The sequence below is a fragment of the Cebidichthys violaceus genome, unplaced genomic scaffold (assembly GCF_023349555.1).
Source record: "Cebidichthys violaceus isolate CVI_PGR_0920_01 unplaced genomic scaffold, fCebVio1.0.p SCAF_28, whole genome shotgun sequence".
In the NCBI taxonomy this organism is placed as follows: domain Eukaryota; kingdom Metazoa; phylum Chordata; class Actinopteri; order Perciformes; family Stichaeidae; genus Cebidichthys; species Cebidichthys violaceus.
In genome coordinates, this window is record NW_027176461.1 from 4958768 (window position 1) to 4972490 (window position 13723).

The following is a 13723-nucleotide window of genomic DNA, read 5'->3' on the forward strand; positions in this document are numbered from 1 at the left end:
AAACAAAAGCACCTTGTTGGTAGGGTTTTTTTTATTATTATTTATTAAGCACGTGTATACTTTCAGCATCTCAGTCTAGTGATGTGTTTTCGTTTTAATTGACCTTCTAGGGCAAGTCATTGACGGGAAAGCGTTTAACAGGCCTGATGCAGTCATCCTGACACAGCCTGTGCTGGAGAGGCACAGCAGGACCCTGTCGGAGGGGTGAGCGCCACACGGGGTCCGCGGCAGGGGCACAGACAGTGGAGCTGGGCTGGACAGGGCTGCTGCGGATGCTCTCATGCGCTGCTCCGAGGACTGCTGCCGTGCTGGTAGTGCAGCACCGGGCCTGCCGGGGTGAACAGCCCAAACAGAATCACTGAGGGGAAAGACATTGCTGATAAGGGGAACTTTAGCCAACACACCACATGGCATGCAGCATACAGAATAAGCACATTCAGACGAGGGCTGCCCTCTTTTGTTCACTTAGTCAGCAAAACTAGTTGTTAGGCTCTTTGTTAACGTTTGTATTGTTTTCATTTCGTTTTATATACATGTTTATTGGATATTAAAAGCACAGCTGTGGGGTTGCACCAATATTCTTTGATTTAAAAGCTACATTTAAAAGCTATTTGCCACAGCATTTGCAATGAATTGACTAGTTGTTCCTAAACACCTGGGGCCAAGGAGGTCAAAGAGGCACATCAACACAGACACAAATCTATAGTATTTTGCAAATGTCTCTGTACTCAAAAGGCAGCCAGCAATAAATTACGTGCGACGCCACCTTTTTTTTTTTTTTTTTTGTGGAAATATATCCTTTTTATATCCTTAACATTTCTATTATATCTGTTCATTATAAAGCACATGGCATGTCATTTACATTGTGTTTTGGCAGGAATACAACGTTGTTTTTCCCCCCAGAAGTTATATTTAACAACATCTACAATAGAGACTTTTGAAGATATAACTTTTCATGCTTCATTACATTCCAAAAATCTGGCATAAGGGCTTAATGTAGCATCCACACTGCACCGTTGCATGTTTCATTCAAATGTCTTTGTTGAAGATTTGTTGAACAACAGTGCTTTGTACTGAGACTTATGGAAAAGATTAATTGAATCCATTTGGCAAATAGTTTTTAAGTGAACTTTCACTCTTCAAGTTCCAAACATTTCAGGCTGCACAGTGAAATTAGTAAATTCCAAAAGTCTGTAACTGAGAAGCTCAAAACACAAACATGGTTGTGTGAATCACAGTGATTTGAGCTTCTACTTTAGTCACAGTTCTAGCGTGCATAGTCACATGTGAAACGGCATCCACATGCTCTTTCGGCTTCTACCATAGTGTAGTTTTTAAAGTTTCCAGTGCCATGGGTCCATCTAGTGGTGGTTAAACCACAGGACCAGCAACAGAGTGTTACAAGACTATATTAAACCGTGTTCATATTGACAAACTTCATGATGTCAAACCTAGTTGTTCTCCAACCATGGATATATTACAAGGCCTGCTGCCCAATATGAGATCATTTATGTTTTGTTGCTTTTTTTTTTTTTTTTTTTTTTTTTTTACTGCATGAATATCTCATCTTTTGTTTTGTCAAAAACAATGAAACCTGCCCACTTCTGTTTGGCAAAATGTATGCTGTGACTCTACATCTAATAATTCTCATGTGTTTTAATGACTATGGGGGAAAATGGTGCATGTTATTGGACCATAATGGAGATAGGGGAAGATGGTTTGACTCTCCAAAGACGGCACACAGACAACTGGAGCAACACTCCTCAGCGAACGGACGTGAAAGCCCTGAAATGCAACTGGGAACACTATTTGAACTGTCGTGGGTTCTGCGCACTGAACGTTAAGGCCTCTGTGCGTCTTGTCATGAGGAGGTGTTGGCTTCACTGCTCCCCCATGAGGCCAGTGACTGCTACAGTGACAGACCAAGCTGCTGAATGAGTGTGTCACCTTTTATTTTCTATTAGACCCGTTGCAATGAACTGTACAGGTCATATTAGTAACTATGTACCAAATGTTATTCTCAGCACAAACACAGTGACTATGTACAGGGTGCATTGTAGATGTAAATTGGCTAAATTTCCTTATCCAAAAGCACACTTTATTATAACATGGGCACATTACTATGCATGTAACATATTCAGGGCATTTTTGTGCTTTTAGTTTCTCAATCAGCAAGGTGACTACTGGCACTCCAAAACACTCAAGCACCTGCTATCTATTCATGGGTACCAAATAATAAAGAACTCTGGACCCGTCTCCTCTGTGCCACTCTTTTGTTGGTGTTTGCTGTTCTGCGTCATGAAACAAAAGAAGCCAAATGTGTCTCCTCTGTTTCAGCTTACAGTCGATCTGATGTATTTTTCAGTTGTATTTTTTTCTATTTGCAGCATTTTGCCTAAAAGCTGTGCATGTGTTGTCAAATTAGTGAGGACGTTTTCTTCGTTTTTGTTGTCTCTAATTGCACGAGTTTCTTGATACATAGTGCATTAAGCTCTCGGGGGTCACCGACGTTTTTCTGCATTTAATGCCACACACACAATTTCTGTAATTGTTTGCGTAGCAGTCCACATCAGTAACAGTATTTATCTGTTTATCTGTATTTATCTCTACTGAGGTTTAGCGTTAGGCTGTCTGCTATGTATGAGCTAAATGCCAACATGGTGATGTTTATCAGATAAATGTAAACCGTGTTCAGCATCTTAGTTTAGCATGTTAGCAGGCAAACACTGCCAAGGCTTACGGGAATTTCATTGTTTGTAAGGTATTTGGTGTTGACCAAATACAAATTTTGATCTGTTGATGAGAATTAAGGGATCACTAAAGTTATAAGAATTAGTTTTGAGGGGGACTTTGAAGTCAGTTACACATTTTATCCATCTGAGAGTTTTTACTACGTTTTATTTCATGATATTTTATGACTTTTTATAACTTGTATCATGACATACTATACTATGACCTTTTAAAAATACTTTATTATGACTATTTTTTATTACATTTTCATGACATTATGTAGTATGGCTTTTAAAAATATTTTGTCATTTTATATATATACATACTATACTTACATTTATATTATATCTATATATATATATATATATATATATATATATATATGTATATGTGTATATATATGTATATGTGTTACAGTATGTTAAAATGAAAAATCATAGCATGTCCAAGGTCATAGTATAGTATGTCTAAAAAAATGATTTGTCTTATCAGTCTTATTGCAGTGGGCAGGAATGTTCTGCTGTATTTGTCCTTGTGACAGCGGAGCTGGATGAGTATGTTGGAGAAAGTGCTCCGCTGTCCCTGCAGTAGGTGGTGGACGGGGTTGTCCAGGTTATCCAATATTGATAATAGTTTCTTCAGTGTCCTCCTCTCCACCACCTTTTCCAGAGTGTCCAGTTTGCAGCCAATGATGGAGCTGGCATTCTTAACCAGTTTGTTAAATCTGTTGGTGTCTCCGGCTCCAATGCTGCTCCCCCAGCAGACTACGGCGAAGTATAGTGCACTGGCAACAACAGACTGGTTGAACATCTTCAACATCTTGCTGCACACGTTGAAGGATCGACCTTCATCGACCGATGATGTCGAAAAAAGTCATAGTATAGCATGTCGAAATAAGTCAAAAAATAGTCATAGTATTGTATGTCGAAAAAAGTAAAAAAAAGAAATAGTATTGTATGTCGCAAAAAATTAAAAAAAGTCATGGTATTGTATGTCGCAAAAAGTCATAGTATAGGATGTCGAAAACAGTCATAGTATAGACTGTCGAAAGCAGTCATAGTATAGCATGTCAAAAAATGGAAAAAACAGTCATAGTATAGTATGTCAAAATATAGAAAAAAAGTCATAGTATAGACTGTCGAAGAGAGTGAAAAACGGTCATAGTAGCATGTTGAAAAAAGTCAAAAAACAGTCATAGTATAGGATGTCGAAAACAGTCATAGTATAGCATGTCGAAAAAAGGAAAAAACAGTCATAGTGTAGCATGTCAAAAATGGAAAAAACAGTCATAGAATAGGATGTCGAAAAGTTGTCGAAAACAGTCATAGTATATTATGTCGAAATCAGTCATAGTATAGCCTGTCGAAAACAGTCATAGTATATTATGTCGAAAACAGTCATAGTATAGCCTGTCGAAAAAATTGAAAAACGGTCATAGTATATTATGTAAAAAACAGTCATAGCATAGCCTGTCGAAAGCAGTCATAGTATAGCCTGTTGAAAAAAGGGAAAAACGGTCATAGTATAGTACGTCTAAAAAAAGTCATAGTAATAGTATTTTGGGGTTGATAGGGGGGATAAAACCGACGACCCTCTGATTGAGAGGCAGCCGTGCTCCTCACTTAGCCACAGACAGCAATTTATAACGACTGGCATAGTTTGTCTATAAAAAGTCATATTATATATCATGTAAAAAACAGTCATAGTATAGCATGTCAAAAAAAGTAAAAAAAACAGTCATAGTATATTATGTCGAAAACAGTCATAGTATAGCCTGTCGAAAACAGTCATAGTATAGCCTGTCGAAAAAACTGAAAAACGGTCATAGTATAGTATGTCTAAAAAAAGTCATAATAATGGTATTTTGGGGTTGAGACTAGCATAGCAGTATGGGGGGATTGAACCGACAACCCTCTGATTGAGGGGCAGCCCTGTTCCCCACTTAGCCACAGACAGCAATTGATATCCACTGGCATAGTTTGTCCATAAAAAGTCATAATATATATCATGTAGAAAACAGTCATAGTATAGTATGTCGAAAAAAGTCAAAAAACAGTCAGAGTATTTTATGTCGAAAACAGTCATAGTATAGCCTGTCGAAAGCAGTTATAGTATATCCTGTCGAAAAAAGTGAAAAACTGTCATAGTATAGCATGTCGAAAAAGGTGAAAAACGGTCATAGTATTTTATGTCGAAAACAGTCATAGTATAGCCTGTCGAAAACAGTCATAGTATAGCCTGTCGAAAAAAGTGAAAAACTGTCATAGTATAGCATGTTGAAAAAAGTGAAAAACGGTCATAGTATAGCATGTCGAAAAAAGTGAAAAAACAGTCATAGTATATTATGTCGAAAACAGTCATAGTATAGCCTGTCGAAAACAGTCACAGTATAGCCTGTCGAAAAAAGTGAAAAACTGTCATAGTATAGCATGTCAAAAAAAGTCAAAAAACAGTCATAGTATATTATGTCGAAAACAGTCATAGTATAGCCTGTCGAAAACAGTTATAGTATAGCATGTCGAAAAAAGTGAAAAACGGTCTTAGTATAGCATGTCAAAAAAAGTAAAAAAAAAGTCATAGTATATTATGTCAAAAACAGTCATAGTATAACCTGTCGAAAGCAGTCATAGTATAGCCTGTCGAAAAAAGTGAAACACGGTCACAGTATAGCATGTCAAAAAAATTGAAAAACGGTCATAGTATAGCATGTCGAAAAAAATTAAAAAACAGTCATAGTATATTATGTCGAAAACAGTCATAGTATAGCCTGTCAAAAAGAATCATAGTATAGCCTGTCAAAAACAGTCATAGTATAGCCTGTCGAAAAAAGTGAAAAACTGTCATAGTATAGCATGTCAAAAAAAATTGAAAAACGGTCATAGTATAGCATGTCGAAAAAAGTCAAAAAACAGTCATAGTATAGCCTGTCGAAAGCAGTCATAGTATAGCCTGTCGAAAAAAGTGAAACACGGTCATAGTATAGCATGTTGAAAAAATTGAAAAACGGTCATAGTATAGCATGTCGAAAAAAGTCAAAAAACAGTCATAGTATATTATGTCGAAAACAGTCATAGTATAGCCTGTCGAAAGCAGTTATAGTATAGCATGTCGAAAAAGGTGAAAAACGGTCATAGTATTTTATTTCAAAAACAGTCATAGTATAGCCTGTCGAAAACAGTCATAGTATAGCCTGTCGAAAAAAGTGAAAAACTGTCATAGTATAGGATGTCAAAAAAAGTGAAAAACTGTCATAGTATAGCATGTCGAAAAAAGTAAAAAAACAGTCACAGTGTATTATGTCAAAAACAGCCATAGTATAGCCTGTCAAAAGCAGTTATAGTATAGCCTGTCGAAAAAATTGAAAAACGATCATAGTATAGTATGTCAAAAAAAGTCAAAAACAGTCATAGTATTTTATGTCGAAAACAGTCATAGTATTCTATGTTGAAAACAGTCATAGTATAGCCTGTCGAAAACAGTGAAAAACTGTCATAGTATAGTACGTCTAAAAAAAGTCATAGTAATAGTATTTTGGGGTTGAGACTAGCATAGCAGGAGGGGGGGATTAAACCGACAACCCTCTGATTGAGGGGCAACCCTGCTCCCCACTTAGCCACAGACAGCAATTGATATCCACTGGCATAGTTTGTCTATAAAAAGACATATTATATATCATGTAGAAAACAGTAATAGTATAGCATGTCGAAAAAAGTCAAAAACAGTCATAGTATTTTATGTCGAAAACAGTCATAGTATAGCCTGTCGAAAACAGTGAAAAACTGTCATAGTATAGCATGTCGAAAAAATTTAAAAACGGTCATAGTATAGCATGTCAAAAAAAGTCAAAAAACAGTCATAGTATATTATCTCAAAACAGTCATAGTATAGCCTGTCGAAAGCAGTCATAGTATAGCCTGTCGAAAACAGTGAAAAATGATCATAAAATAGTATGTCTAAAAAAAGTCATAATAATAGTCTTTTGGGGTTGAGACTAGCATAGCAGGAGGGCGGGATTGAACAAACAACCCTCTGATTGAGGGTCTGCCTTGCTCCCCACTTAGCCACAGACAGCAATTGATATCCACTGGCATAGTTTGTCTATAAAAAGTCATATTATATATCATGTAGAAAACAGTCATAGTATAGTATGTCGAAAAAAGTCAAAAAACAGTCACAGTATATTATGTCGAAAACAGTCATAGTATAGCCTGTCGAAAGCAGTTATAGTATAGCCTGTCGAAAAAAGTGAAAAACGGTCATAGTATAGCATGTCGAAAAAATTGAAAAACGGTCATAGTATAGCATGTCGAAAAAAGTCAAAAAATAGTCAGAGTATATTATGTCGAAAACAGTCATAGTATAGCCTGTCGAAAACAGTCATAGTATAGCCTGTCAAAAAAAGTGAAAAACGGTCTTAGTATAGCATGTCAAAAAAAGTAAAAAAAAAAGTGATAGTATATTATGTCAAAAACAGTCATAGTATAGCCTGTCGAAAGCAGTCATAGTATAGCCTGTCAAAAAAAGTGAAAAAATGTCACAGTATAGCCTGTCGAAAAAATTGAAAAACGGTCATAGTATAGCATGTCGAAAAAAGTCAAAAAACTGTCATAGTATATTATGTCGAAAACAGTCATAGTATAGCCTGTCGAAAGCAGTCATAGTATAGCCTGTCAAAAAAAGTCAAAAACGGTCATAGTATAGCATGTTGAAAAAATTGAAAAACGGTCATAGTATAGCATGTCGAAAAAAGTCAAAAAACAGTAATAGTATATTATGTCGAAAACAGTCATAGTATTGCCTGTCAAAAAGAATCATAGTATAGCCTGTCGAAAAAAGTGAAAAACGGTCTTAGTATAGCATGTCAAAAAAAGTAAAAAAAAAGTCATAGTATATTATGTCAAAAACAGTCATAGTATAGCCTGTCGAAAGCAGTCATAGTATAGCCTGTCAAAAAAAGTGAAAAACTGTCACAGTATAGCATGTCGAAAAAAGTGAAAAACGATCATAGTATAGTATGTCTAAAAAAAGTCATAATAATTGTATTTTGGGGTTGAGACTAGCATAGCAGGAGGGGGGATTGAACCGACAACCCTCTGATTGAGAGGTAGCCCTGCTCCCCACTCAGCCACTGACAGCAACTGAGATCCACTGGCATAGTTTGTCTATAACAAGTCATATTATATATCATGTAGAAAACAGTCATAGTATAGTATGTCGAAAAAGGTCAAAAAACAGTCATAGTATATTATGTCGAAAACAGTCATAGTATAGCCTGTCGAAAGCAGTCATAGTATAGCCTGTCGAAAACAGTGAAAAATGATCATAAAATAGTATGTCTAAAAAAAGTCATAATAATAGTCTTTTGGGGTTGAGACTAGCATAGCAGGAGGGCGGGATAGAACAAACAACCCTCTGATTGAGGGGCTGCCTTGCTCCCCACTTAGCCACAGACAGCAATTGATATCCACTGGCATAGTTTGTCTATAAAAAGTCATATTATATATCATGTAGAAAACAGTCATAGTATAGTATGTCGAAAGAAGTCAAAAAACAGTCATAGTATATTATGTCGAAAACAGTCATAGTATAGCCTGTCGAAAGCAGTCATAGTATAGCCTGTCAAAAAAAGTCAAACACGGTCATAGTATAGTATGTTGAAAAAATTGAAAAACGGTCATAGAATAGCATGTCGAAAAAGTCAAAAAACAGTCACAGTATATTATGTCGAAAACAGTCATAGTATAGCCTGTCGAAAGCAGTTATAGTATAGCCTGTCGAAAAAAGTGAAAAACGGTCATAGTATAGCATGTCGAAAAAAGTGAAAAACGGTCATAGTATAGCATGTCGAAAAAAGTGAAAAAACAGTCATAGTATATTATGTCGAAAACAGTCATAGTATAGCCTGTCGAAAACAGTCACAGTATAGCCTGTCGAAAAAAGTGAAAAACTGTCATAGTATAGCATGTCAAAAAAAGTCAAAAAACAGTCATAGTATATTATGTCGAAAACAGTCATAGTATAGCCTGTCGAAAACAGTTATAGTATAGCATGTCGAAAAAAGTGAAAAACGGTCTTAGTATAGCATGTCAAAAAAAGTAAAAAAAAAGTCATAGTATATTATGTCAAAAACAGTCATAGTATAACCTGTCGAAAGCAGTCATAGTATAGCCTGTCGAAAAAAGTGAAACACGGTCACAGTATAGCATGTCAAAAAAATTGAAAAACGGTCATAGTATAGCATGTCGAAAAAAATTAAAAAACAGTCATAGTATATTATGTCGAAAACAGTCATAGTATAGCCTGTCAAAAAGAATCATAGTATAGCCTGTCAAAAACAGTCATAGTATAGCCTGTCGAAAAAAGTGAAAAACTGTCATAGTATAGCATGTCAAAAAAAATTGAAAAACGGTCATAGTATAGCATGTCGAAAAAAGTCAAAAAACAGTCATAGTATAGCCTGTCGAAAGCAGTCATAGTATAGCCTGTCGAAAAAAGTGAAACACGGTCATAGTATAGCATGTTGAAAAAATTGAAAAACGGTCATAGTATAGCATGTCGAAAAAAGTCAAAAAACAGTCATAGTATATTATGTCGAAAACAGTCATAGTATAGCCTGTCGAAAGCAGTTATAGTATAGCATGTCGAAAAAGGTGAAAAACGGTCATAGTATTTTATTTCAAAAACAGTCATAGTATAGCCTGTCGAAAACAGTCATAGTATAGCCTGTCGAAAAAAGTGAAAAACTGTCATAGTATAGGATGTCAAAAAAAGTGAAAAACTGTCATAGTATAGCATGTCGAAAAAAGTAAAAAAACAGTCACAGTGTATTATGTCAAAAACAGCCATAGTATAGCCTGTCAAAAGCAGTTATAGTATAGCCTGTCGAAAAAATTGAAAAACGATCATAGTATAGTATGTCAAAAAAAGTCAAAAACAGTCATAGTATTTTATGTCGAAAACAGTCATAGTATTCTATGTTGAAAACAGTCATAGTATAGCCTGTCGAAAACAGTGAAAAACTGTCATAGTATAGTACGTCTAAAAAAAGTCATAGTAATAGTATTTTGGGGTTGAGACTAGCATAGCAGGAGGGGGGGATTAAACCGACAACCCTCTGATTGAGGGGCAACCCTGCTCCCCACTTAGCCACAGACAGCAATTGATATCCACTGGCATAGTTTGTCTATAAAAAGACATATTATATATCATGTAGAAAACAGTAATAGTATAGCATGTCGAAAAAAGTCAAAAACAGTCATAGTATTTTATGTCGAAAACAGTCATAGTATAGCCTGTCGAAAACAGTGAAAAACTGTCATAGTATAGCATGTCGAAAAAATTTAAAAACGGTCATAGTATAGCATGTCAAAAAAAGTCAAAAAACAGTCATAGTATATTATCTCAAAACAGTCATAGTATAGCCTGTCGAAAGCAGTCATAGTATAGCCTGTCGAAAACAGTGAAAAATGATCATAAAATAGTATGTCTAAAAAAAGTCATAATAATAGTCTTTTGGGGTTGAGACTAGCATAGCAGGAGGGCGGGATTGAACAAACAACCCTCTGATTGAGGGTCTGCCTTGCTCCCCACTTAGCCACAGACAGCAATTGATATCCACTGGCATAGTTTGTCTATAAAAAGTCATATTATATATCATGTAGAAAACAGTCATAGTATAGTATGTCGAAAAAAGTCAAAAAACAGTCACAGTATATTATGTCGAAAACAGTCATAGTATAGCCTGTCGAAAGCAGTTATAGTATAGCCTGTCGAAAAAAGTGAAAAACGGTCATAGTATAGCATGTCGAAAAAATTGAAAAACGGTCATAGTATAGCATGTCGAAAAAAGTCAAAAAATAGTCAGAGTATATTATGTCGAAAACAGTCATAGTATAGCCTGTCGAAAACAGTCATAGTATAGCCTGTCAAAAAAAGTGAAAAACGGTCTTAGTATAGCATGTCAAAAAAAGTAAAAAAAAAAGTGATAGTATATTATGTCAAAAACAGTCATAGTATAGCCTGTCGAAAGCAGTCATAGTATAGCCTGTCAAAAAAAGTGAAAAAATGTCACAGTATAGCCTGTCGAAAAAATTGAAAAACGGTCATAGTATAGCATGTCGAAAAAAGTCAAAAAACTGTCATAGTATATTATGTCGAAAACAGTCATAGTATAGCCTGTCGAAAGCAGTCATAGTATAGCCTGTCAAAAAAAGTCAAAAACGGTCATAGTATAGCATGTTGAAAAAATTGAAAAACGGTCATAGTATAGCATGTCGAAAAAAGTCAAAAAACAGTAATAGTATATTATGTCGAAAACAGTCATAGTATTGCCTGTCAAAAAGAATCATAGTATAGCCTGTCGAAAAAAGTGAAAAACGGTCTTAGTATAGCATGTCAAAAAAAGTAAAAAAAAAGTCATAGTATATTATGTCAAAAACAGTCATAGTATAGCCTGTCGAAAGCAGTCATAGTATAGCCTGTCAAAAAAAGTGAAAAACTGTCACAGTATAGCATGTCGAAAAAAGTGAAAAACGATCATAGTATAGTATGTCTAAAAAAAGTCATAATAATTGTATTTTGGGGTTGAGACTAGCATAGCAGGAGGGGGGATTGAACCGACAACCCTCTGATTGAGAGGTAGCCCTGCTCCCCACTCAGCCACTGACAGCAACTGAGATCCACTGGCATAGTTTGTCTATAACAAGTCATATTATATATCATGTAGAAAACAGTCATAGTATAGTATGTCGAAAAAGGTCAAAAAACAGTCATAGTATATTATGTCGAAAACAGTCATAGTATAGCCTGTCGAAAGCAGTCATAGTATAGCCTGTCGAAAACAGTGAAAAATGATCATAAAATAGTATGTCTAAAAAAAGTCATAATAATAGTCTTTTGGGGTTGAGACTAGCATAGCAGGACGGGGGATTGAACCAACAACCCTCTGATTGAGAGGTTGCCCTGCTCCCCACTCAGCCACTGACAGCAACTGAGATCCACTGGCATAGTTTGTCTATAAAAAGTCATATTATATATTATGTAGAAAACAGTCATAGTATATTATGTCGAAAAAAGTCAAAAAACAGTCATAGTATATTATGTCGAAAACAGTCATAGTATAGCCTGTCGAAAGCAGTCATAGTATAGCCTGTCAAAAAAAGTCAAACACGGTCATAGTATAGTATGTTGAAAAAATTGAAAAACGGTCATAGTATAGCATGTCGAAAAAAGTCAAAAAACAGTCACAGTATATTATGTCGAAAACAGTCATAGTATAGCCTGTCGAAAGCAGTTATAGTATAGCCTGTCGAAAAAAGTGAAACACGGTCATAGTATAGGATGTTGAAAAAATTGAAAAACGGTCATAGTATAGCATGTCGAAAAAAGTCAAAAAACAGTCATAGTATATTATGTCAAAAACAGTCATAGTATAGCCTGTCGAAAGCAGTCATAGTATAGCCTGTCAAAAAAAGTGAAAAACTGTCACAGTATAGCATGTCGAAAAAAGTGAAAAACGATCATAGTATAGTATGTCTAAAAAAAGTCATAATAATTGTATTTTGGGGTTGAGACTAGCATAGCAGGAGGGGGATTGAACCGACAACCCTCTGATTGAGAGGTAGCCCTGCTCCCCACTCAGCCACTGACAGCAACTGAGATCCACTGGCATAGTTTGTCTATAAAAAGTCATATTATATATCATGTAGAAAACAGTCATAGTATAGTATGTCGAAAAAGGTCAAAAAACAGTCATAGTATATTATGTCGAAAACAGTCATAGTATAGCCTGTCGAAAGCAGTCATAGTATAGCCTGTCGAAAACAGTGAAAAATGATCATAAAATAGTATGTCTAAAAAAAGTCATAATAATAGTCTTTTGGGGTTGAGACTAGCATAGCAGGAGGGCGGGATTGAACAAACAACCCTCTGATTGAGGGGCTGCCTTGCTCCCCACTTAGCCACAGACAGCAATTGATGTCTATAGGCATAGTTTGTCTATAAAAAGTCATATTATATATCATGTAGAAAACAGTCATAGTATAGTATGTCGAAAAAAGTCAAAAAACAGTCACAGTATATTATGTCGAAAACAGTCATAGTATAGCCTGTCGAAAGCAGTTATAGTATAGCCTGTCGAAAAAAGTGAAAAACGGTCATAGTATAGCATGTCGAAAAAATTGAAAAACGGTCATAGTATAGCATGTCGAAAAAAGTCAAAAAATAGTCAGAGTATATTATGTCGAAAACAGTCATAGTATAGCCTGTTGAAAACAGTCATAGTATAGCCTGTCGAAAAAAGTCAAAAACGGTCTTAGTATAGCATGTTGAAAAAATTGAAAAACGGTCATAGTATAGCATGTCGAAAAAAGTCAAAAAAAAGTCATAGTATATTATGTCGAAAACAGTCATAGCATAGCCTGTCGAAAGCAGTCATAGTATAGCCTGTCGAAAAAAGTGAAACACGGTCTTAGTATAGCATGTTGAAAAAATTGAAAAACGGTCATAGTATAGCATGTCGAAAAAAGTCAAAAAACAGTCATAGTATATTATGTCGAAAACAGTCATAGTATAGCCTGTCGAAAGCTGTTATAGTATAGCCTGTCGAAAAAAGTGAAAAACGGTCTTAGTATAGCATGTCAAAAAAAGTAAAAAAAAAAGTCATAGTATATTATGTCAAAAACAGTCATAGTATAGCCTGTCGAAAGCAGTCATAGTATAGCCTGTCAAAAAAAGTGAAAAACTGTCACAGTATAGCATGTCGAAAAAATTGAAAAACAGTCATAGTATAGCATGTCGAAAAAAGTCAAAAAACAGTCATAGTATATTATGTCGAAAACAGTCATAGTATAGCCTGTCGAAAGCAGTCATAGTATAGCCTGTCAAAAAAAGTCAAAAACGGTCATAGTATAGCATGTTGAAAAAATTGAAAAACGGTCATAGTATAGCATGTCGAAAAAAGTCAAAAAACAGTAATAGTATATTATGTCGAAAA

The 13723-nt window shown here is 35.3% G+C and overlaps 1 protein-coding gene across 1 annotated transcript in view; it reads left to right on the forward strand.

Moving 5' to 3' along the window:
* The window catches only part of rgs6 (regulator of G protein signaling 6), a 32722-nt gene extending 30466 nt beyond the window's left edge, over positions 1-2256 (forward strand). The window contains 1 exon segment of the mRNA XM_068721634.1: positions 111-2256. Within this exon segment, the coding sequence (XP_068577735.1) occupies positions 111-161 (51 nt within the window). The 3' untranslated portion in view covers positions 162-2256.
* The last annotated feature ends 11467 nt before the right edge of the window (positions 2257-13723 follow it).